The 26,811-nt window shown below is 46.2% G+C and overlaps 1 protein-coding gene across 1 annotated transcript; it reads left to right on the top strand.

Moving 5' to 3' along the window:
- Positions 1-255: 255 nt before the first annotated feature.
- Positions 256-3,320, top strand: LOC146868619 (zinc finger protein 862-like). The gene is made up of 2 exons (XM_085624139.1): positions 256-1,531; positions 3,247-3,320. The coding sequence occupies exons 1-2, from the start codon at positions 256-258 to the stop codon at positions 3,318-3,320; spliced, it is 1,350 nt and encodes a 449-aa protein (XP_085480265.1).
- The last annotated feature ends 23,491 nt before the right edge of the window (positions 3,321-26,811 follow it).

Genomic DNA, 26,811 nt, shown 5'->3' with positions numbered 1-26,811 from the left:
ACATGGTATATTGTTGTATCACAAACTCGCAATGTGCGTTAGCAATCTTTACTTCTATTGCAGGCTCTACGGACAGTGCTACATTTAAGTTTGAAAGGGCAGGGCAGTGGACAGAAAAATCCAGGTAATTACACTCTACGTTTGCCTCTGTATTATGTGACAGATTGCAATCATGAGCATAGGCATCAGCTTTAGCCATGTTCCTTTATTTTGCAGGCTTTGTGGCATAGCAGGCTAAACCCAGTTATCACAAATATGTTCAAGCGCAAAGCTGTACCTTCTGCAGAGTGTGATGCTTCACCACAAAGGAAGAAATGTTGCCTTGTATTCAAGGAAGAGTGGATGAAAGAAATTGTGGAGGCTGAGACACAGAAATCACGAAGCAAAGTTTCCGTGCAACTTGGGGAGCTATTTCAATACAGTCCAGACGTGGGCTTGATTTGCAAAGCATGTGCTGAAGCCAAGATTGTTGGGGACTTTTCTACAGGGAAGAAATGGAGTGATGGCTGGAAACTGGATTACCTGAAACGCCATCTAATTAGCAAAGTTTGCGAGTCTTGCATGGTGATATTCAGAAACAGAAGCGCTGCTGCCAGCTTTGGTTTTGGAGTGCGGGCAATGCTGACAGAAACTGCCACTGACAAAGCAACAAGAATGGAAGTAGTTGAACTACAAAGATCCCTGCCTGAGGAGATAAAGATTCTCATCAACAATGTGTTGCTGGCAGTCAAGATGAATACTTCAATGTTATCTGTACAAGACACCCATGACCCCCTAGCTTTGTATGTGAAGATACCAAACAGCTGGAGGAGCAAGAACTATGCCTTTGAGTTCCTTGAGGCCATCAATAGCGTGATATACTGTGAAGGTATGGCAGAACTTCGTAACGCTTTGTATCACACATTGATAATTGATGAGAGCACAGATATTTCTGTTACAAAAATGCTCATCCTCTACTTCAAGTTCCGACCTGTAACCTCAACAGAGCACAAAACACTGTTTGGGGGCATCGTGAAGATGACTAGTTGTAATGCTGAGGCGATCACTACTGCTGTGAAAGAATTCTACACTGTCAATGAACTGGACCTCATGAAAATGGTCATGCTCACATCCGATGGTGCGTCTGTGATGCTGGGTAAACATAATGGTGTTGCTACTCACCTTAAACAATCCATTCCCCATCTAGTTGAGCAGCATTGTGTCACTCATCGAGAAGATTTGGGAGTTGATGATGCCTGGAAGAGGGTTCCAATGATTAAAGAAATGGAGACATCATTGAGGACTGTCTACACTGTGTTCTCCAGAGCTCCTGCAAGGAAGTCCAAGCTGGATGAAATGGCATCGGTCACTGATTGTGAAGTGGTCTCTTTTCGACCATTGAATGAAGACCGGTGGCTTTCAAGGCATTTTGCAGTTGGTGCACTAATTCGGAGTTATGAGGCTGTTCTTAAGTACTTTGAGCATGAGAAACTTGAAAAGAATGATCCAGTTGCTAAATATTGTTACAAAAAGCTATCTGACTCAAACTACCGTATTTCCTTTTTTTTTTTTTTTTTTTTTAATCAGGAAAATAACAGTGAAACTGGATATATATACATGATTCAAAATAACAATAAATTAAGATACATATGTTTTCTTAAAGCTTCACAGATAGGGATTTCCTTTATCCATTACTACTCTATCAGGGGACCCCATATTTGTAATCCCCTTTTTCTAGCTCTGCTTCCCTTACACTTATATAATGCAATTTCTAAGTTAAATATGTGATACAGTCTGGCATACCATGCTTGATAGGTCGGGGGATCTTCGTCCTTCCATTTTGAAGCAATCATTAAGCGTAAGGTTGCTATTGCAGCGAAGCAGAAATAAATTTGAGGTGTTTCTAGTTGTAAAGTCTCGTCGTAACCAAGTAGGATAAAAGTTGGAGTTAATGGAACCACCCGCCCCAAAACATTATGCAAAAATGTCTCGATCCCCTGTTTAACCAAACCCAATTTGAAACACTGAGCGAACATATGGGCCATATCAGCCGGGCCATGCCCACATCTTGGACATTTATCAGTCTCCCTTTTCCCCCATGCCCAGAGTTTAGCAGGTGTAAAATATAATCTAAAGACTGTTTTGAAATGCTGAGCCTTGAGGTTAGCAGATAAGAGAACCTTCTTAGACAATTCCAGGGATCTACATAGATCCACATCTTGATTTCCCAATTTGTCCGCCCACTTGCTTTCCATTTTAGCTATATCATCATGACTAGCTTCCATAATCATCATATATAGCTCTTTTAATTGGGGCTTTTTAGAGACTAGTGTATCTAATATTGGGAAGCGAGTTTGGTTAGTAAAATGATTGATGGCGGATTTAATTGCCTCCCTAACCTGTATATATTTAAATGGGATTTGAGGGTCAATCCCAAATCGTTTTTGGATCCCAACGAATGACATCATTTCATTTGAATTGACAATGTCTCCGACATAGTTGATTCCCGCCTGCTCCCACTTACTACCAGTTTTATCGTTCAGCGAGGCTGAAAAGAGTGACGAGCGCCATAATAATAGATAGCGATGAATTTTCGGGATTTTTAACAGTTTACTAGTCTTCTGCCACACATTCCAGGCTGCCCTGAGGGGTTTGAAGCGAGTTTTCTTGTAATAGCTCCCCTCTAGTTGTCTAAATAATAGCCCTGGTGCTAAATCCCCCAGAGCCAGTTCAAAAATGGAAGGTGGTATCTCGATTTCCTGAGGTACTGATATTTGCCTCGGTCTAAATAGGATGATCATCTGCTGTAGCATGATAGCCCAGTAATAATATAGGACATTTGGGACCGCCAGCCCCCCTTGATTTTGTGGTAGGGTCATTAATTTTAGCTATCTCCTGGCTTTCTTGTATCCCCAAATAAACTGGGAGAAAATCCTCTCTATTTTTTTGACATATAGATTCGGTGGTTCAATAGGTATACAAAGTAACAAATATAATATTTTGGGGAACATTGTCATTTTTATAACATTTGCCCTTCCAATAATGGATAAATGCAAGTTATCCATTCTTTTTAGATCAGCCTCTATTTTCTTAATGAGAGGATCTGCATTAATATCCCAGATTGTTCCAACATCTGTTGCAATAGAGATACCTAGGTACATAGCCGCCTCCGTCCTCCTAGGGTCCTGCCAAGTAATCGCCTTAGAGCACACAATTTTAGTTTTGTCAGTATTCAGCCCATACCCTGATTGCTTCCCAAATTCACAGGCAAGAGTTTCAATCCTTGCTATTGCCGCCTGGGGATCCGAGGTGATTACCGCGATATCATCAGCATAAGCTAGGACATTAGTGTTAAACCCTCTGACCACTACCGGTTTAATTAACTGGTCATTTAATATTGTTCTGATAAACGGATCTATATATAATGCGAAAAGGATTGGAGAACATGGACAGCCCTGCCTTGTACCTCTAGCGATCATAACCTTCTTCGACTCCTGCCCCATCAATAATATTTTCGCATTGGATTGAACATACATGGCTCTTAGGGCAGTTAAGATGCGTGGTCCAAAGCCGTTTAACCTTAGATTTTGCCAAAGATATGCCCACTCTACTTGATCGAACGCTTTTTTAGCGTCCAATAAGATTAAGGACATCTGTTGCCCTGAGATCTCTGCAATGTTAAATAAAGAGATTACCCTTTGGATGTGGTCCGTTGTGCCTCTCCCCGGGATGAAACCGTGTTGCCACGGGCTTACCAGAGAGTCAATTATCTTGGATAACCTACGCGCTAACATTTTAGAGTAGAGCTTTTCATCCGAGTTTATCAGAGTAATCGGTCTATAGGAGGCTGGGTCTTCTATTGCCTTCCCCTTCTTTAAGAAGATAACTATATTAGTCTGTTGCCATGATTTAGGTGGAACTCCTTTTTGCTGTACTGCTAAAAACAAGTCAAGAAGAAGAGGGACGAGTTCTCTGTACAAGATTTTATAGATCTCGATCGGTAGCCCATCCGGGCCTGCCGCCTTCCCTGAAGCCATCGACCCTAGTGCATCATTAACCTCCTCCAACGTAATATCCGCTTCTAAGTCTTGAATCCACGGCAATAGATCGGAACCTGTGTCTACACTCCCTACTACTGAATCAGTTAGCCTAGAATTATAAAGATCTTGATAAAAATCTTGAAATATTTCAACTATCTCTTGGGATTCAGTGGCAATTGTGCCGTCTTTTCTTTTGATCCTCGTAATGTGGCTTGCAGCGACCCTTTGTCTGATCCGAAGGGCAAGGTGTTTCCCTGTCCTTTCTCCATATTCATAGTGATCTTGGCGACCTGTTTGAAACCTTTCGGCTATGATTTTATTATAGAAACCATTTATTTTAGCCTTGGTGCAAATTACTTTTAATTCGACATCCGATTGCAGCTGAATCTGTTTGTGAACAATAGTTGCCATATGTTCTGTTTCATACCTGCTCAGTTCTTTCATGAGTATACTTATTTCCTCTCGCTTTTTCTTCCTGTGATATCCCACAAAACTGATTGTCTCCCCCCTAAATCCTGCTTTAAAAGTGTCCCATACATTTTCCCTTGATGTGCTGTATCTATTGATGTCGAAAAACTGTGTAGTCCAGCTTTTGATATGGTCGGTGAAAGCTTTAGTGACCAGTAGTTTTTTATCGAAGGTCCATTTTACAGGAGTTTTGATATACCCCGGGATTCCTATATCCAGTACCAGAGGATTATGATCCGAGAGGACTTTAGATAGTTTCTTAATCTGTGCTTTCCCTAATAAGGGGGTGGACACAAAAAAGTAGTCCAGCCTTACATATTTTCTGTGTGGACATGAATAATAAGTATACCCTGGGTCTCCTACTTTTTTAATTGGCCATACGTCTGCCAGTCCATGGCTATCTATTAATGTTTGTAGGGCATGAAAAACTTGAGGTTTCCTACCTTGATATCCACCCCTGCCCACCCCATTAACATCAATGTGGACATTAAAATCTCCGCAGATAATCAGTGGGGATGGCCAGGAAGCAAGCTCAATTTCTAAATCTACCAGGACTACTTTATCATCTAGATTAGACCCATAGATAGTACAAAGTGTGCCGAGGCTGGGGATTAGGGCGATAGCCCACCTACCCCATTTATCTGATAATGTCCGTTTTATAGGAAGAAGCCAGTTAGATACATGAATAGCAACCCCTCTGGTGTTAAAAGTCTGCAATGAGCAGATAGCTAGAGTATAGCCTAGGATATCAATAAGATCTCTCTTCTGCCAAGGCATGTGAGTCTCCTGCTGGCATATAATATCCAAACCCAGAGTGCGGAGTATTTCTGCAGTCCTACCTCTCTTTGCTCGGTCGTTTAATCCCCCAATGTTTATAGTACAGAGAGTTAGCTTACCCATCCCTGTATTTTTCCCTTATTACCTACTTTCCCTCTTAGACCATACATTCGATTTACCTGAGACCCAAGCTTATTTTTAAAACAATGTTCTGTTTTCCTGAATTTTTTGTTTTTTATTTCACCTTCCCTCCCTCCCCCCTCAACCCCCCTTCCCCTTCCCCCAAAAACCACCCACCCCGCCTCCCACTCTCCCCCCACCCTGTATCGTGAAACCACAGACCTGTCTAGGTCTGTAGGTGATGAATGGTGAAATTCTCGCTAGGGTGACATATATAGAAAAAAAACGATTAATGGCGTTGATCACCGTCTCCAAACCTCCCCCCACCACTTCCTCGTAAACCCCACCATATTTAACACTATATTTATAAACCAAGCCAAAAGAAAACAAAGACGGCCTTAAACAATCTTGTGGCTAGAGGGGGGTAGCTAGGACAATTCTGGTCAAATTCAAGATATTATTCTCTAGCTTCAGGCATATCTCCGACACCCATCTATCAGCCAGCAAACATCAGAGTTCATGTCCCTCCACTATCCAAGAATTCTTTGGCCTTAATTTCTGACATAAAGACTCTGACATGATCCTTCCAAACGACCTTGAGACGGGCCGGATTTAATAAGAAGGCTTGTGCCCCCTTTTCCTGGAACTGGTTAATCATTTGTCGTAGACGCCATCTTCGCTCCACTGTGGTGTGACAGAAGTCTGGCCTGGTAAAGAAAGAGTACCCATCAGTTGTATATTGTACATCTGGTCTAGCCTTCTCGAACACCTTTTGCCTCAAGAAGAAGTTTCCAAAATAGACAAGTATTGCCCGAGGCTTAGCATCGGGGCGAGTTGGCTGGCGCAGATTAAATGGAACTCGGTGCCCCCTCTGGATTTCCTGGGACCAGCTCCAACCCTCTAGATCAGGGAAGGTTTCCTTCAACAACTGTACCATAAATTCTCTTACGTCTGATCCTTCCTTACCTTCCGGAATCCCAAGGAATCGCAGGTTGTTCCTTCTTTGGCGGTTCTCACTCTCTTCAAGCTTCCATTGAATGTCTACCAGCTGTGCCTCGTGCGCTTCCATTTGCCCCTTTGAGCCTGCGAGATCCGCCTCTAATGTAGCAGTTCTAGATTTGACTTCTGTCATCCGATCGCTGATGTTATTACATGTTTTCCCGATTCTTCTAACAGCTCCCTGAAGTTTCCTTGCTACATTTTGTGCTCGTTTGCTCTCCATTCTAGCTTCCTCCCGATGTGCTACAACGCACTGTAGGATTGACTCCAATGTGGGGGGTGGAGGGGAGGTTACTGTCTCCTTAGTTGGTTGGTTGTTTGGTTGTTTACCATTGCCTACCAACTGATCCCCAAGGGAATAGTCCCATCGCAGTTCGTCTGTCCTGGAGCTCTCTACCCTAGGGGTTCTAGTGGTTGTTTTACGAGTAGCGGAGGTATTCTGCTTACTTCTAATTCCATTACAAGAGCCGCTATCCTCCTCACTTGAATCAATGTTAGATCCAGTGTCTGACCCCAATCCTGACCACGTAGCATCTGAGAGGGAGTAGAAGTCATTTGCTTCTGAGTCGACATCTTTCTCCCCAGGGGGCCTATGTGCCCTTACAGACCCTTTTGGCTCCTTCGCCAACTCTTTTCTCCTAAGGTTTGGCTTTATATCATCATCAATTATCTTTATTTCGGTCGTTAAGACCATAAAAGAGTACATCAAAATACAATAAACACGTTGCAGTATAAAAACATTACACAATTGAAATAAAATAAATTAACTCATTAAATCATCACCACTTGAGATTATTTTGAGAAGACATAGGCGTGTGAACCACATAGACGTTAAAAATTTGGCAAAAGCAAAGGCAATTGGGGGCGAAAGGTCAGACTTCAGTATTCTAAAAGCGGGGGGGTATTGTTTAAAACCCAGATTTCTAAGTAGTGGGCAAAGCCAGTACTTCCTTGCTCTTCGGTACACCGGACAAAAAAATAAAACATGCAAGTCTGTCTCTTGTGTCTGCTAGCGCCATTGCATATAAAGCTTCCTTGTGAGTGTGGGGCCCATGTCATTAAAAGTCAACTCTAAATGGTAAAAGTCTTTAGAAGCCAAAAAATTAGTAGTGTGGGATCCCTCCCTCGCATTCCTTATAGCATCTCGTAAGTGATACTCACGAAAAACCTTTGTGATAAGTTTGCGTGAGACCCTGGGGCAGGCAGTCTCAGGATCATACCACAAATCTGATCTGTCAAGTGTCTCACAAGTATGCTTTATATAACTTAACCATGGTATTTGTGTGTTGTTGCGAAGGCGCAAGATCTCTAACAACTCTGCTCTGTATTTAGAGAGTTCTGGGGAAGACCACATTTTGCACCAGAGGGTTAGGGGTTTCAAGCCCAACTCCTCTGAGATCGGTCTTAAACCCAGATCTAGTCTAAGTGGCAGGAGAGGTGTACTGACAGGTAAGGCTGTCAACTGCCTGAGAAAAGTGTTCTCTGTTACCTGGAGCTTCTGTGAAGACGTATGCCCCCAAATTTCTGCACCGTAGGTAACGGCCTCCCTGGCCTGAACCTTATATATTTGTATACGTGGGCCAAGGGGCCTATAGGTGAATCCTTTAGTCATCCTGCAGATTCCTCCCACCAGCTGAGTCAATTTTATATTTGCCCTTATTTTGTGTGATTCCCAAGTCATACGCTGATTGATGACTATACCCAGATATTCAAAAGTGTAGACCCTCTCCAACCTAGAGGACCCTATACTGGGGCTCGCACGTGTGGAAGGAGGGGGGTTGAAGATCATGTATTTAGTTTTAGCGGAATTGATCTCCAAACCACGTTCCACACAGAATCCTGCAAAGCCATCCAGGACCCGTTGGAGTCCCATAGGGGATTTGGAGAGCAGCAGGGTATCATCCGCGAACATGATTGCAGGGACCCTGCTGCCGTCCAACTTTGGGGCGTCAATATCACTCAGGGTGCAGAGATGATCTACAACCCCATTGACAAACAGACAAAAAAGGGTCGGGGCAAGGACACATCCCTGCCTGACCCCCCTATCAACAGGGAAAGCGTCCGACAGTGTGCCTCCTCTTCCACATCTTACTTTTGAGTAATTCCCCTGGTGCAACCTTCTTAAAATTGAAAGAATGTCAACGGGAACCCCCATGTCCATTAACACCGACCATAACTTGTCTCTGGGCACCAGGTCGTAAGCGGCTCGGAGGTCCACAAAAACTGTGTAAAGACTGCCGCCCTCGATCAGCACCGTCTTCCAGTAGAGAAGATTTAAACGGAAGATTTGATCGGTGGTGGAAATACCCCATTGGAATCCCGCTTGATAAGGACTCATAATCGCCGTGTCTTCGATCCATTCCTGGAGGCGATTTAAAATGAGTCTACCAAAAATCTTCTGCGGTACATCTATAAGGCTAATGGGTCTATAATTGGCTGGGAGCAGAGGCGAGCCCTTTTTGAAAATTGGCACAATCTCTGCCCCCAGCCAAGTGCCCGGTATAGCCATGCCGGCTAGGATAGCATTATAGAGAATCAAGAGATAGGGGGACCAGACATCTGGCTCCTGCTTGAACAAGTCGCCCGGGAGCCCGTCTAGCCCAGGGGCCTTTCCTGATGCGAGTCCAATCAGAGCAGCTCGTACCTCCTTAAGTGTGAATGGTTCGCCGGTCTCGAGGGGACAGTAGGGATAGCTAGAATTTACCCCAGCATCCTCAGGTAATTTATAGAGAGACTGGAAATGGTCCTGCCATACCTTAGCTGAAATATTAGGTTCTATGGCAGATATCAATTCCTCGGAGCCTGTGTTGACGCAGCGCCAAAATTTGCGCGAGTCTGCACAGGCCAGGAAGTTGGTAAGTTTGATCCATTTGTCATGTTCCCACTCACTTTTGGCATTAGAGGTCACGGACTTATAAGCAATTCGTCTAGCCCTGATGTCCACGCCACCCCTTCCTTCCTTGATTGATCTCAGGAGGTCGGCTATTGCCTTACGGCAAGCACCGTTGTACCAAGAAGGACCCGGAGTTTTTCCATTAGACCTGGTTATTGGTTTGGTTAGGAATTCAGAAACTATTTTAAGAAGGTCAGCATGTAGCTGTCCCAGTTGAGAATAAATAGCCTCAGTGGTGTCTTTCTCCGCAAGCACCTCAAGTTTTTCGAGTAAGGGCAGTGCTTGTGCATATAGATTCGATATCTTGTCCGGGTGGGAAGATATGTGCTCCCACTTCACTCTGCGCCTATTGTTCTCGAGTACCCGGCACTCCTCAATTTCACCCATTTGATTTCCCCTAGCTGGGGAACCGGGATGGCTATAGTTTAGTGCGAGAGCGTTATGATCGCTATCATCCCTGTTAGTAACCCAAAAATCTTTAACATGGGGCCAAGAAGACACAGGGACCAAGACGTAGTCCAATCTTGACTCGCTGCCCGTTCTATTGAAAGTGCATCTTGCCGAAATGTCAGAGTTAAACCTGCCATTACAGGCCCGAAGGCCATATTTCAAAGATAAGGTATTAATTTGCAGAGCCAGGGGGGACCATGTTTTTGGTGCCTGAGCCTGTGTGGGAGGTATGTGCCAGAGAAGATCCTCCTCCGTAGCCAAGCCTTCCATAAAGCCTGGGAGATGCTCGTAGTGGCAGTTAAAATCCCCTCCTATAAGATAGGGGGTGCCCTCTGGTATATCATTCAGGACCAAGGCGAGCTCCGTTATGGTGGGTGACTCCTGGGTGATATTAGTTGGGCGCGAATAGATGTTGATCAACAGAAGGCTTTCGGCATTTGGCCACTCCAGCAGCACGGCAAGAATATCTGCTGAATTAGTGGATAATACATCCGCCCTGCAGCCCAAGTCGGTAGCCACCCATGTTGTGAGACCGCCTGAGGGACGCCCTCTACCTCCCCACGGTGCGTGTGTAGAGAAAGTTGCAAACCCCTTATGATCGATGTCTTCTCTAGCCCACGTCTCTTGTAGGAGACAGATATCTTTCTGCTCAATAAAAGAGCACCAAGACGGGTTGTTCAGTTTATTGGGAAGGCCCGCAATGTTCCAAGATAGGATTTTAAGGGGGGAGGAACTTAATGCCGCGTAGGGTGGACTTGGGGATAGGGCCACTTCCAAATCCATCCTCCGAGGGGGGGTTGAACCATAATCAGTTCCATGAGTAGCCCTCACAGGTGAGATGGGCGGAAGAAAAAGAGCCGCCCCTAAGCCACCCTCTTCAGTAACTTTAGTATGAGGGGGGTGTTCCTTCTCCTTGGGAGGTGCTAGTTGTCTATTCTTAGTTTTGTTCAAAGCGCCACCACCCACGGGCACAAACGGTCAATCCACCATATCTAAAGTACAGAATCGATTATGGGTTGGGACTTGGTCGAGTCTGGGGCAACCTATCATCCGGCGTTCCCCGTCTGCCATTTGAGCCCTAGTCCCATTTCTCCTAGATACGAGGTCCCATCCTTCCTCAACTTGCGCAGTTGTTGTAGGGGGATAAAAAAATGAAAGAGGGAGAGACTGAATGAGAGATCCCGGTGTTGAGTATGGCCAGCTGCATATGTGAGATACTGTGCGGGGGTCCCTAAAATTAATCAATACACAGTCACCCTTGATAGTTTTTTTGGTGTTTCCAAGCCACGGGAGTCTCCTTACCATAAGGACCTCGCTGTTAATACCCTCAGGTAGAGGCCTATTTTTAGAGAGCCAGTGAATGACCTTGTTTTTCAGGGCCATCACTGGTTCGCTAATGAGTGGTTTTAATTCCGGAATGCCCGTTAGGATAACTGTGTATGGGGCTGACTCAGGCGGTAAGTTAACTGGTCTGTGTCTGCTATCATGTCCCTGCAACCGTGGTGGAGATGGGAGTGGGATGTCACAAAGGCTGGGAATAATTTTCCGAGAAGGGATCGTGGGCCTGGGTGTTAGAGGAGGAGTTGATCTGAGAGGGTGTAGGTGGGCGAGCTGTTGTGAACCGCAACTATCCCTAGGTAATGGTACTTCTGTGGTCTTTGTATTTGCGTTGGTTGATTTAAATGTATCCCTTAACTGAGCCATTCCATTTTGTAAATTTATTAGGCATGATTCCAGTTTTGCAAGACGATCTATTAAGGGGGTGAGCAATTCACTCATGAGCGATTTTATATCAGCGAGTGAAAGACCCTCCTCCCGTATTGTAATTTTTGGGCTCGCAGGTCTGCTGGCCTGAGTTGGAGGTATAACCTCTCCCCTGCGTGCCGCAGCCGGAGAGTTTATTTCTCCCCTAAAATCATGCTTTGGATTCTTTGGCCTACGCCCCCCTACAATTTGGGCCCTTCCTTTTCGCTTGGGTATTGCTCCCTCACAATTCCCCTGAGTCGACTGTAAAGTAGGGGTGGTACTATTAATAGTGGATGTCTCAGAGGCAGTATCTGTTTTGCGTGTAAACAGGGCAGTAGAAAGCCTTGGGGGCGGAAGGGAAAGTGTAGTGAAGTCAACTGGGGTGGAAATATCACAATCTATAGTAGATGAAATCGTGTTATTTGGGTTCGAAGATGTCGGGGATCCAGATAATTCCCCCGTGGCAGGATTAACAAGTTCTGGCAATTGTAGTGGGGAGGTAGCATGTTTAAGAGGACCTAAAGACGATCTTCTTACCCAATCTATTTCTAGGGAGATGCGCTTCTCTAGGGTAGTTATGTCATCGATCAATAAGGAGCCGGCCTTCGCAAAGTACAAGTCCAAAGTACCTGTGGGCTTGGCAGCGGCCTGCATAGTTTTGCTCCGAGTTTCTCTCGCAGACGTCATGAGTACTCAGATCCTTGATCCTTCGCTATCGACTGTTAGGGAAGAAAAAGGGTCTGCCCTATCCCTACCTCTCCCTTCCTCGAACGGCCTCAAACGGCCCGCTCTTTGCCCGGTCTTCGCCCCGGACTTCGCCCCACGCGCGTCCCGCTAGCGCGTGTAGGCGGGGCTGTGGTTAAATACAGGGAGGGGGCTACGAGAGAGGAGGAGTCGGGAAGATGGCCAGGTGCTGCCAGTGTGCGAGACGCACGGCACCCTGGTCGTCGCAGTCCCGAGTGCTTGGTGGTTGAACTGCAAGCAGTCGCGTGCCCCCTGTGCGCTCAGCGCAGCGTCCCTCACAGCGTGCACGGGGATAATGAAATGAAGCCCAAGTGTTCCGCAGGTAAATCCGAGCCTTCGAGCGGCTCCCGCGAAGCGGGGGCCGCGAGGCGTGATAAAGGCAACAGGGAAGGAGTCGGGAAGATGGCCAGGTGCTGCCGGTGTGCGAGACGCACGGCACCCTGGTCGTCGCAGTCCCGAGTGCTTGGTGGTTGAACTGCAAGCAGTCACGTGCCCCCTGTGCGCTCAGCGCAGCGTCCCTCACAGCGTGCACGGGGATGATGAAATGAAGCCCAAGTGTTCCGCAGGTAAATCCGAGCCTTCGAGCGGCCCCCGCGAAGCGGGGGCCGCGAGGCGTGATAAAGGCAACAGAGGAGGAGTCGGGAAGATGGCCAGGTGCTGCCGGTGTGCGAGACGCACGGCACCCTGGTCGTCGCAGTCCCGAGTGCTTGGTGGTTGAACTGCAAGCAGTTGCGTGCCCCCTGTGCGCTCATGCAGCGTCCCACACAACGTGCATGGGGATGATGAAATGAAGCCCAAGTGTTCCGCAGGTAAATCCGAGCCTTCGAGCAGCTCCCGCGAAGCGGGGGCCGCGAGGCGTGATAAAGGCAACAGGGGAGGAGTCGGGAAGATGGCCAGGTGCTGCCGGTGTGTGAGACGCACGGCACCCTGGTCGTCGCAGTCCCGAGTGCTTGGTCGTTGAACTGCAAGCAGTCGCGTGCCCCCTGTGCGCTCAGCGCAGCGTCCCTCACAGCGTGCACGGGGATGATGAAATGAAGCCCAAGTGTTCCGCAGGTAAATCCGAGCCTTCGAGCGGCACTCAGATAATTAGAGATGGAAGCCACTCCTTCATCAGGAGCACTAGTTCCTCCGTTGTTCGCCGGGTGATATATGATGTCCAGCCCCACCTGGATGCTCATCCGGGGTTTCCTTGGCCTCATCAGCCACCCCTTTCAGGGGGCCCCCCCTTGTTGACAAAACCTCCTGAGCCCGCCTGGGTGAGTCTATTTGCGTCCTCTTGTTGGGATAAACTGCCGACAGGGCCCCCCCAGTAGGCTTAGGAGCAGTAGCTTTATCCATATCCGTATCCCGGAGAGCCAGCTCATCATTACGCTCCTCTGCGAGGTTTGGGGATAAGTCTGGGAGATCTGGGGAGAAAACATACCGGGTCTCATGAATCTTCCCCTGTGATATCCCTCGAGTCGTCTCTGCCACCGCCTCACACTCCACTGTCGCCTCTCCATCCTCGAAGCGTGCCACTTCCTCTGGCCCCACCGGTGGTTTACCGATGACTTTTCTGCTTTGAGTGCTGCCCCCTGGCTGCTCCTCTGTCCGTGTTGCACCTTGGGCTCCAGGGCCGCGAAGCAAGTCGATTACAGAAACTGCAGCCCGCGGTGGCTGGGGCTGCGAGCTGACGTCCCTCCCCTTCCCGTCTGTGGGATTCTCGATGCGAGGCTTCAGCCTTCGTCCAAGGGTCGTCTCCGGTCCAGTCGCCTCTCTCCGTGAAGGATCCTCTGGAGCAGCCCGCGGGGTGCCCCCCCTGCCCCTTGCGCTGGATTTAGGCGGCATCATGATAGAAGCTGGAACACCACCGTAGAGCCAGCTCCGATCCGAAGACCTAGAGAGCTCCCGCCGGAGACCTCCAAACCCCGCAATCAGGATCTCCGTAATCTCCACAAGCGCCGTATTTCCCTTGCAGTACTTAATGACATTCTGAGTGAATTTGCATCTTTGTGCAAACTGTTCCAAAGAAGTTCTTTGACTACTGTTGAAGCTGTACAGAATGCAAGAGCAAAGATTGGCCAAATTAAGGAACATTTTTATACTTTTCAACGAGTCTTTGAATATTCTCAGTCCAAAAATCAAAATGTGATTGTGTTGCTATTGCCTGGATTTCAAAACTTGCCCATTCTTTCAGTTCATCTTCAGGGAACCTTTTTTGCATGTGCTCACAAAGAAGGGAAACAAAAGACAAAATAGGCCCACTGTTGAACTCTTGCCTTTCCTTGTACAACACTATCATATCTCTTACATTGCTGCTCCAAAAGACAGTGTCCCCCAAATACTGTTCCTTAATTTGGCCAATCTTTGCTCTTGCATACTGTACAGCTTCAACAGTAGTCAAAGAACTTTTTTGGAACAGTTTGTAGAAAGATGCAATCATGCACTTCACAGTTTCTCAGGATGCGCGCAGCTTTGCAAAGTGACATCAGGCCCTTTCTGCAATCAAGGGTTGTGCAGGAGAAGGCACACCACAAGCTGTCACTATAATAGGGCCCATTGTCATTCTGTGATAATCGTCTGCAGTCTCAGAATGACAATGGGCCACTCCACAGTCTTTGGGAGGTCCGGGAGGGGCCGAGTGGAAACCTTAAAACTAATTGGGCCTCTCGCTGTGGAACAGCATAGTATTATGTCTGTAAGGCGTCCGTAATATTTAGGTATACTTCCTCATTTAACCTCAACCCATTCCCCAGCTCTAGCTTGCCATCACATGCCTGCATTCATAGTGGGTACCAGGAAGGCTGTTAGGTGGGAAGGTTGAAGTGTTTTTTAATCTCACATTGAGACAAAGCAATCCAAATTACGGACGCCTTACAGACATCATACTAAAATAACTTAAGAGAAGGTTGGTCACCCTACAGGGAATCAGACGTGGGCACAGAGGGGCTCTTATGCAGGGCCAGGCTGGCAGCCCAAATCAGCCCTGGTAGTCGAAGGCTCTCAGCCACTCCTCATCGCTTGGGGAGAGCAGGACACGAAGCACAAGGAACACTGAGCCGGGCTGCGCCCTTCACCCGGGAGCAGTCAGTGTTCGAGGCTGCCCGCTCAAATAGGGTGACCAACTGGCATTGGTGCAAATTCAGGATGGTGAGTGTAAAAATTCAGGACAAGGGGTCAAAATTCAGGACAAAAATTCAGGACAAGAGGTCAAAATTCAGGACAAAACTTCAGGACAATAGGTAAGTTTTACAGACACATCAGGGGAGGTCGCACAATAGTATATAAGTAAGCCCAGCCATATCCAAACATATTCAACCATTTGCAAACCTATCATGTATCCTTCCATCTATCATTTCACTCATCCATCCCTTCATCCATTCTTTCACTCATCGATCCATTATTCATCCATCCACCCTTTCACCCTATCCATCTGTACACTCATCCATCCACTCTTCTACCCATCCATTCACTCATCCATCCAGCCATTTACCCTTTCACCCATCCAGCCATCCTTTCACTTACTCATCCATCCACCTAGTCACTCATCCTTCCACCCATCCACCCTTTCAGTCATCCATCCATCCTCCCTTTCTCTCTCCATCAACCCTTTCACTTAGCCATCCTTCCGTCCATCCATCCACCCATCCACTCACCCACTCATGAATCCATCCATTGACCCTATCACTCATCCATCCTTTCTCTCATCCATCTATCCTTTCACTTGTTCACTCATCTATTCATCCTTTTGTCCATCTACCCTCCCTTTCACTCACTCATCCATCCTTACATCCACCCTTTCACTCATCCGTCCATCCATTCACCCTTGCACTTATCAATTCATCAATCCATCATTTCACTCATCCATCCACCCACTCACTCACCATCCACTTTTTCACTCATCCATCCTTTCACTCATCCATCCACCCTTTTCCCCAACCAGCTACCCTTCCACCCATACATTCAGCTATTTACCTTTTCTCTTATCCATCCTTCCACTCACTCATCAATCCATCCATCCTCTCTCATTATCCATCTATTCAATCTTTCATTCGTCCATTCACCCTTTCACTAATTCATCCAGCCATCCAGCCATCCCTTCACTTACTCACTCGCCCAACTTTTCATATTAATCTTGAGCTGAGCCTTTTTGAGAAGAGGCCCATCAAGAACTTCACCCTCGCTGCAGGAGCCATTCCAGGACTGGGACAGAAGCCACCCAGGGCGGAGACGGGATCCACCACAGAGGGGGACAGGAGCCATCACAGGAGGGGGAACAGGATCCACCAGGGTGGGCACAGGGCTGGGCATGCAGTATTCTAGTATCATCTTGGTCTCTTCCAGGGTGGGGTAGGGCTCCTCACCCTCTCCTTGACAGGACAACGAGAAGACAGGTTCTCTTTCCAAAATGTTAGTTTTGCCATCCCCCACTGTGATGTACAGTACTTAAAGGAGATACTCCAAGACAACTGACTTAACTGATTGTGCTCCATACTTTGTTTATCAGTGTGGGTGCGATTGTGCCATTTCTTTTTTTTATTTTATTACATTATAGACTGCACGTTTGAAGAACCGAGGTGTGCTTACAATTTAGTGACAGTAATTAAGCTCTGTGAAGAGATCCACCTGCTGCCTCGAGGTAATCAGGGCCGGTTCTAGGATGTTTGGGACCCTGGACAACATCCTAGAATGGACAATGGACAGACGGACGAAATTACGTACTGTCCGTGAAATTTAGGGACGGTTGGTCAACCTATGCTCAAAACAATACAGCAAGTTTAAAACCACGGCGTGTGCTTTTTAGGGTAATCTGCCTTGTTTGCAGACTTGCTGTATTGTTCTGATAGTAAAGCGAGGCTGCGGGCAGATTGAGTGATTTTACTTAAGTATCCATGTTAATTGCAGCCCCTTCAAGAGCTGTGATTAACATGGATACTTAAACAAAAGCACTCAATCTGCCCGCAGCCACGCTTTACTATCAGAACAATACAGGAAGTCTGAAAACAAGGCCGATTACCCTAAAACGCGCACGCCGTGGTTTTAAACTTGCTGTATATATGATTACCAATTGTCTTGAAGCAATAACAATCAGTCATGTGATCTGGATTAAAAGGAAATATGCTTCTTCTTTTTTTTTTTTTTTAAAAAGGTTATTTAATGTAATGTCATCTATATGTGAATGAGACAGTGGAATTGAATTCTACTTTTTCCTTTTTATGTATTTTTAATGAAATTGAATTTGTATGTATTGATTTTTATGGTGTAAAAACAGATTTCTTTTATTCATTTCATAAGGCTTTATTCGGAGCTTAAACACAAAGTCCATAAAAGCACATAGATACGAACATCAAAAACAAGATCATAATAACCATAAGTTAAATATACAGTACAGAATACAAGATTAAAAAACAGTTAAAATATCATACTATTCCTTGATTTAACAGCTTGTAGGAGAAAAGTTGCGGTAAAAAACACAGACATCAGGGTTAGGGTTAAAAAACAGCTTCATAGAATCATGGACATTTCGGATTCCATACTTCACAAAAATAGGTTTTAAGAAGACTGAACGAAAGTTACCATAGAATTTACAAAACAATAAAAAGTGCATAGTGCTTTGTGCGGATGAATGATCACATGGGCATGGGCCAATCGGATATTTTTTAATACTGGGGAAAGCCACCAAATGGTGCACAATCCCCAACCTTAATCTGGTTAAAACAAACTGGTGGGAAACTCTAGTAACATAACTCAAATACGGTTGGTAGCCCACGGTCTCACTATATCTACCATAGAGCATACATGTGGAAGAATGGCCACCAATCCTCTCCCGCCTCTCTGATTTGTGGCTCATAAAGATGGTCTTCATCTCATCCTTTGACAAACTGGAAGCAGCATACATGTCCTTTCTGATATCAAATCCATAGATCTCTAAAAAACTATTGACAACAAATTTAATCCAGGGAATCTTCATATGGTCATCGATTGAAAAACAGTCTCGGATGATAGCTCTATTTAGGGAAGTCTCTTCCTTAGACCAGATGGCACGCCATAACATTAATGGTCTTAAGGTAATTTGGTCTGAAAGGTGTTGAATCCCAAGCTCTTTATGCGCCAGATCGTTAGAGGCAGATATGGGCAGACACAAAAGTCTCTTAAGAAAGAGATTTTCCTCCACTTGGAGACTCCGGGCCGAGTAGTGGCCCCAAACTCCAGCACCATAAAGGGCAATCGAAAGACATCTCATTTGATAAATTGTTAACCTGTCTTTAATCCATTTATCCCCAATTTTACTAGCAAACTTGAACACCCCATGAGCATATTTAGACATCTTGGCCCGGACATAGGTGATCTCACTGGACCAGCAACCATTCTTAGTAAAGTTGATGCCAAGATAGTTAAAGGAGTTCACCGTTTGCACCTTATGCCCATCAATGAAATAGGAATGGGGTTTATTACGCGCCAAACCACATTCCATGATGTAGGTTTTGGATTTGTTAATCAATAGCTTTCTGTCCTTGATGAACATAGAAAACCTGTCCATCAGACGTTGAAGGCCAATAGGAGTCCTGGATAGGATCACGGCATCATCCGCATAGAGTAATACCGGAACGTTAAAATCATTGATTTTCAGGGCATCTGCCGCCACAGTCTTTAGGGCAGAATCGACTTCATTGATAAAAAGGGTAAAGAGAAGGGGGGCAAGAACACACCCTTGTCTTATACCACGCCCGATCTTAAACTTAGGGGTGCACTCCCCTCCCGGTCCATAGCGAACACTGGTACTAAGGTTGGAATAAAGTCGTGCCAGGAAATAAATGATACCCTCGGGTGCCCCCAAGTCAAGCAGTTTGGCCCATAAAATACTTTGGTCCACCATATCGAAGGCACTGCTCAAATCTGCAAAGCAGAGATAGAGAGAGCCTTTCTTAGCCCTCGTATATTTCCCAATTAAGAGGTCGAGGTTGAGACATTGTTCTACGGTCCCTCGACCCTTCCTAAAACCATATTGGCAATTGGCCAGAATGTTATTAGAATCGGCCCACTCTTCCAACCTGACCAGGAGCACCCTGCTCATGATTTTCACAGAGGAATCAAGAAGGGAGATTGGGCGATATTCTTCACGTCACCCCTGTCTCCCTTCTTATAAATAGGAATAATAATAGATTCCTCCCAGGTAGATGGGACTCCATTGCATACTTCCGCATTAAAAACATTTGTTAACAATGGGCCCCACAGCTCAGGGACTAATTTATACAGATCGATAGGCACCCCATCGGGACCCTGGGCCTTCCCGCCGTTGCTTAAGGTGATACTTCCCTGAACTTCGGCTATAGAAATGTTCAGAGGGATGATAGGCCAATCATCTTCATGCACACCCCTCTATCTGAATCGAAGATCACAGAGAAGTGGGAAACCCAGTTTCCCTCACTGACGTTAGCCGTCAGTTCGGGCATCTTATCATCCTTTAGGAACGGGCAATTAACCGTATCCCAAAATAAAGAGGAATCTGAAGTATCCGCTGCCTGATCAAGTTTGTCCCAGGCCTCTTGCCTTAATTCGGACTTCCTGCGTTTGACTGCAGCCTGATAGGTGGCTCTAAGATCTCTAACCACACTATTATCTCTTGGCTTGGCTGCCAAAGCGGCTTTGAGCCCCTTTAGTGCAATGGTACTAGCATGGTCAAACCACCCCTTTTGTTTAAATAACTTGGCCTTTCCATGTTTGGTAAATTTGTTATCAATAAAATGATTAATGTTGATAAAATTATGCACAACTTGGTCGGTAACCTCCTCACTTTCTAAAATCGTAGTGATTTCTACCAAACAACTAGAGACAATGGAATTTGACACGAGCTCCGCTTTATCCCCTTTCCATCTAATTCTAGTTCCATTTGGTCGATGCGGTTCAATATTGGCAATGGTACGAATGTTAGGACCATGCTTCTCCTTCCAGAGAAATGTCTCAATGGTGATAAAATTGTGATCGCTGAGCGCATTATCCACGACCACAGGGGTCAGACACCATGAACTAAGACTAGAGGATATGCAAATAAAATCTATTACGGTATTTGCATTCCTTCCCCTAAAAGTAGGGATTATATCCCCAGAGGCATTTTTCGCGTTAACCAAAATTTCCAGATCGTAAGTGGTCAGGATTTTATTCAGAGCATCTCCATAGTTGGTATACGGGAAATGGGGAACATCAACTCCTAAACTATCATTAGATCCACAGACCCTTTGGGAGGAAAGGGGACAAACAGCAGTATTGAAATCTCCCACCCAAATATAATCAAAATCAATATCAAACTCCATTATGATGTCAGCCAAAGCGGTCTCAAGAGCTAACACTACCTGGTGCCTGGTATTATCAAATACATTGTTATAAAAGTTTATTAAAAGGATATTTCTCCCATGCTCCTGATAAAGCCATAGAATCTGGGAATGGACCCCAACCAATACATGTTTTTTGACAATAATGGGAACATCCACTGAAATCAGAACCAGGAGCCCACCCTTTGCCCTACCCAAGGGGGATGCCACAGCTGGTAATTGATGTGAAACAAACCCGTTGTAATTGATTAGATCCGTACACCAGGTCTCTTGAAAACAAATAATGTTAAAAGCATTAATAAACTCCAGCCAACCCAAGCAGGCGTCCTTGGATGAGAGACCTGCTACATTCCAACTTACAATTGAACATGACCGGGGGTTAGAGTTTTTAATGGGCATAGAGCTCAATGAAATTAGACCGCTCTGACCGTGCGGAACACTAATAAGGGGAGGATATCCACCCCGATCGTCAGAAACCAACCTCACGCCTTCACAGCGTCTGTTATCATTAATGGTATCAACAGTAGGGCTACGGTTGGCACCTAGTCCCGCGGGGTCAAAAACCCCCAATGTTGCATCATCTCCCCCACCTCCTAAAGAAACAGCTTCATCCCTTGAGTTCTTCTGGACAGTACCCAGTCAATCGTTGGAATCCAGTCCACTCAGTGACTGGACTCTATTGGATGTAGCAACACTAAAAGTAGTATGCAGGTTTAAATCTCTTACCCCTGCCTTAATATAATCGGAATTAGGCTGGTTATATAAAAGCCTATAAAAATAACCAAGGGGACGAAGAGAAATCCCTTGGCCACGGTAGGGGAGAGAAGTACCTCTTCTCAGAACAGTGGAGGCGAGATGGGGATTTCTAAAATTAACAACTATACAATCGCCATCACAGTTCTTGCACGAGCTACCTATCCAATTAATTCTTCTGGTACATAGAATTTTATCAGCTAGGGCTACTGGGAAACCACACTCCCGATGAAGCCAGTCCACAGTCTTATTTTTCAAAGAGGCATGGGATTCACTATATGTATTATTATGTCCGCTCTCTCTATCTGGGGGGACATTGGTCAGGACTGCCACATAAGGAGCACAGTCCGGTGGTAAATCAGGCTGTGAGTTGACATTAATTTTGGCTTTTCCAGTGCTATGTGTCACCTGGTTCCCTGAGGCTAAATTAGACAAAGAATTACGACCTGTTCTCAACGGGGGGTTAGACACAATAGGTACCTTCTCACAAAAACCCCCAGAGGGAGGCATAGGGGTATTGGGCATAACCGTAGGGGTAATCTCACTTGCATTCTTGGGAGTAGGTCCTCCAACTTCCTTATCCTTAACTAGGTCACCTATACTGGGGTTAATAAACGAATCCAACATACCTCCCAGTCTTACTACTTCTGCATTAACCATGTCAAGCTTAATCAATAGGGGTTTGACAATCAAGTCAAACTTAGCTTCTAAGGTACTGATTAGGAGATCAAATAACTCACCATCTAAAGTGGCCGAGGTAGAGGCCGATACTAAATTAGGGTCACCCACAGCACTGGTTGAAGGTGAATCCACTCTCTTAATTAAGCGATTCGTCCCCCGCTACAATTGAGCATTCTTGTTAATATTCCTACACGCCCGTGGAACTCTCTGCGATCTCATTGCCGTGGGACAGGGTAACGGTGGGTCTGGGTGTCCAACCGAACCTGATTCTAGATCAGTAACAGCCCCAGTTTTTAAACCATCTGAACAGACTTGGTCTGGAAGCACCGCCAAGATGGAGTTATCCAAGTGATTGGAATTATTGATAGCCATGAGAGGGTTAGACGGGGAAATAGGTAAAATAGATGGAGGTGAAGAAATAATAAGGGGGTCCACACGCCCCAAAGACTTTCTGCGCTCTTGGTTGATTTTGTCCACCATTTTAACCAAATAATTGTCCATGGTGGCCGTCACAATAGCGTTTTTCGCTTTAGACATAATGAACTCAACCAAACTGCCGTTTTGATCCAGTAAACTAGTGGCTACCCGCTACAGGTCACAGTTGTTAATGTCACGATGGGCGGCACAACAGACTTACCAGGGCAACAGAAGTGATTGGGTACCTTAAAGCTACACCCACACTACTGGATCCATCCCAGCCTCCTCCAGCCCCCTCCTGTCCCGGACTGTCACAGACTGTCCGCCCTTTGTCCGGGCTTCGTCCTGGGCGTCCCGTGCGCATCCCGTGCAGCGGTGAATGGGGATATTTGAAGGGGGCAGGAACCAATGGGCGGGTGGGCAGGCCTCAATGCAGCTTTGAACACGCACGGACTCCTGGAAGCTGGAGTCCCGTGCGAAGACCTTCCTTATCTACAGCAGTGGCAAAAACAGCAAACTCAGCCCCTCCAGGGGTAGCGGCAGCACAAATCACACTTGCCCCCAAGGACGAAGCAGGACCCGCGCCAGCGGGTTCCGCGAGGTGTTTTGAATGTTTGTGGGCGGGAGGGCGGACCTCGATGCAGCTGTGAACACGCACAGACTCCTGGAAGCTGGAGTCCCGTGCGAAGACCTTCCTTATCCAAAGCAGTGGCAAAAACAGCAAACTCAGCCCCTCCAGGGGTAGCGGCAGCACAAATCACACTTGCCCCCAAGGACGAAGCAGGACCCGCGCCAGCGGGTTCCGCGAGGTGTTTTGAATGTTTGTGGGCGGGAGGGCGGACCTCGATGCAGCTGTGAACACGCACGGACTCCTGGAAGCTGGAGTCCCGTGCGAAGACCTTCCTTATCTACAGCAGTGGCAAAAACAGCAAACTCAGCCTCTCCAGGGGTAGCGGCAGCACAAATCACACTTGCCCCCAAGGACGAAGCGGGACCCGCGCCAGCATGTTCCGCGAGGTGTTTTGAATGTTTATGGGCGGGAGGGTGGACCTCGATGCAGCTGTGAACACGCACGGACTCCTGGAAGCTGGAGTCCCGTGCGAAGACCTTCCTTATCCACAGCAGTGGCAAAAACAGCAAACTCAGCCCCTCCAGGGGTAGCGGCAGCACAAATCACACTTGCCCCCAAGGACGAAGCGGGACCCGTGCCAGCGGGTTCCGCGAGGTGTTTTGAATGTTTGTGGGCGGGAGGTCGGACCTCGATGCAGCTGTGAACACGCACGGACTCCTGGAAGCTGGAGTCCCATGCAAAGACCTTCCTTATCCACAGCAGTGGCAAAAACAGCAAACTCAGCCCCTCCAGGGGTAGCGGCAGCACAAATCACACTTGCCCCCAAGGACGAAGCGGGACCCGCGCCAGCAGGTTCCGCGAGGTGTTTTGAATGTTTCTGGGCGGGAGGGCGGACCTCGATGCAGCTGTGAACACGCACGGACTCCTGGAAGCTGGAGTCCCGTGCGAAGACCTTCCTTATCCACAGCAGTGGCAAAAACAGCAAACTCAGCCCCTCCAGTGGTAGCGGCAGCACAAATCACACTTGCCCCCAAGGAGGAAGCGGGACAGATTTCTTTCAATAAAGGAGGATATACTGTTTACTAAAAAAAACAAATCTTGGGGAAGTACGTCTGATCCCAACGCAGGATTTGTGAACGAAGGAGGCTATATCAAAATCCCTGCCTTATGGTATCTACAACTGAGGTGCGCCCAGCTTTCCTGGGTTATTTTGGTTAAGAGTTCTCTTAGATATGGAATACTCAGTCATAATGAGAGCCACTCTGAAATGTAACCTCTCACATTTAGTTACACACACATTGACATGACTCAATCAATCAATCATCAATCAGGGGATTTATAGAGCGCACTACTCACCATTTACGATGACTAAATATAACTGAAAGGAATCAACTTGATCTATCTGGGCAATTACATCAGTGCGCTTATAAAAATCCATCCATTTGGGCATCTCTACGTTATCCATTATCAATCGATGGAATTATCTTCATGCTCCAACTTCACAGGCTCCCACTGTATGTCTGTCTTTTTCTCAACGTCAATACATCAACCTCCCTCCAGCAGTGGTGGCTGGCAAGTATTTAGGGGCATATCAACAACAACCGGCGATAATTATCGCTAAGCGCACTTAGCGCTAGGATAATTATCGCCGGCTAGCGTGGATTTTTATCGCTGAGATAGCGTGCTATTAGCAACGCTTATCTCAATAGCGATAAAAATCCTCACGCTAAGTGGCTAACGTGAGATTATCGCTGGAAACCCAGCGATAATCTCACGTTAGATTGTTGATGGGGACAGACAAACTTAGCCATGATATCCTCCTTCCATAGGATATCATGGCTAAGTCAGAAAAATACCAGACGTAAAAAAGCAGCGTTAACCGAGGTTAGCGCTGCTTTTTTTGTCTCTAACAGGGTTAGCGATATTCTTGATAATAGGAGAAATGTCGCTTAGTGACATTTCTCCTATTATTTTACTCTGGAACGCCTCCTTTGCATCTCATTAGAGATGCAAGGGGAAGCGTAGAGTAAAAGGGTGCTAACATGCCAATTAGCATGTTAGCACCCTGTTGTTGATAGGGTGCTAGTTTTATCTCTGCTTTTTTGGCTTTTAAAGCCAAAAAAGCAGAGATAAAGCCCTTGTTGATATGCTATTTTGAGTGGTGAGCGGGTGATGCTAAAATATATATATATTTTTTAATGGCACTTACCTTCCTGGTTTGCTTCATGACATCCTTCTCGTCTCTCCTCAAAGCTCCGGGACCCAGGAAACTGCAGTACCCAATACTAGCTCTGCTCTCACAACATGAGAGAAGCATCAGGATTGGATGGAGTGGCCTCTCTCAGCGCTCTTAAGAGGGCTGGAGGCCTGCGCTTTCTCTAACCCAGATGTCTAGAATAGAGAAGTTTAAAATGTGCATCTGTGGCTGGCCGTCACAAGACAGCAGGCCAAAGGGGCATGCGCACTTTAAACATGTGTGCCGCACTCTACTGCCACTCTGCAGCAATTGCCACCCCCATACTGACACTCAGTTCAGAACGGGTTACTGAAGACAAATGGCACAAAATAAACTTTATTACCATTTTATTTGTCAGCTCTGGGGGCGTTGTTTTTGCGAGGCATCACTCCTCCGCTCTCGTGGAGGAGCCGCTAATCACTGTCCCTTTATCACCCTTTGAATCAAATTAAACTGATCACCCACTGAAGAAAATACAGTCCTGAAAGGATTAGCTAATCATAAACTCCTGCCATTGCAAATAGCAAGGGGAAAAGAAGACCGTGAAAATGGCAATTAAATGGGTTGCAGAGAGGGTAGAAGCTGAGTGATTTGTTGCGTAGAAATATTTGAAACATGCATTTGTGTCTAGTTTTCACATCTATGTGACTGGTGTATAATGCACAACAGAAAATATGCATTTTCCAAGTTTAATCCACACAGTACATACCCCTAAAGTCCTTTATTGACCGAGTTCAAGTCAGCGCCAAGCCACCAGAATGCACCCACAGGTCATTGAGTCTGCTTGGTCTGGTGGCTCAGTGGACTAAAGCAACCACTGCAGGAGCCTGTGTTTGACCTCATGGTCACAGGTTCAAATCCCGGCGGGTCCATGCAGCCTTTCATCCATCTGAGGTCGATAAAATTAGTACCATTGAGTTGGGTAACAAAAACATCTGTTATTCAGCACCAGGACACCTATGGGTAATCGTGCGCTTTACAAATACACCTGTTATGTTATGTTGTTAATGAAGAAGACATAGTCACCTAGCGAAGAATAAGACCAGAAGATAACAGTAACACTTCAACCCAAGATGAAATAAGCCAAAGTGTGCGATGGTAGCACAAGATCATACGGGAGGCCACCTGGCCTCAAGAAAGTGCTGCAAGCCTGTACCACTAGCAGATTTAATGCATACAAATACCAATAACAGAACAAAACAAGCAGAATCTATAGGTCAACTGCATTGCACTAAAGAGCAATAACCCAAAGGGAAAAGCCACCAGTGATTGTTTAACCTGTTGGAGAGAAGCCTGTCATTAACTTACAGAATCACATTATCACATTGATCTGAGATTTATTTTGGGATAATTCAATCAATCTCCCCGGTATTTTAGAAGGACATAAAAGTATTGCATTTGGGGGCATATCAACAAGTGGCAGTGATAATTATCGCTGGCCGCCCTTAGCGTGAGGAATTTTATCGCCGGCTATCACAGATAATTATCGCCATGCTAGCACTGTATTACCAACGTATAGCTCAATGGTGATAATTATTCCTGTGATAGCGATGTTTTCCATGGAACATCGCTGGTTTTCCAGCGATGTTCCATGGAAAACGGCGATATCCTTGTTGATAGGGCTGGAT

This window comes from Triturus cristatus, chromosome 1_2 (genome assembly GCF_964204655.1).
Source record: "Triturus cristatus chromosome 1_2, aTriCri1.1, whole genome shotgun sequence".
In the NCBI taxonomy this organism is placed as follows: domain Eukaryota; kingdom Metazoa; phylum Chordata; class Amphibia; order Caudata; family Salamandridae; genus Triturus; species Triturus cristatus.
This window is presented reverse-complemented; position numbering and strand designations above follow the sequence as displayed.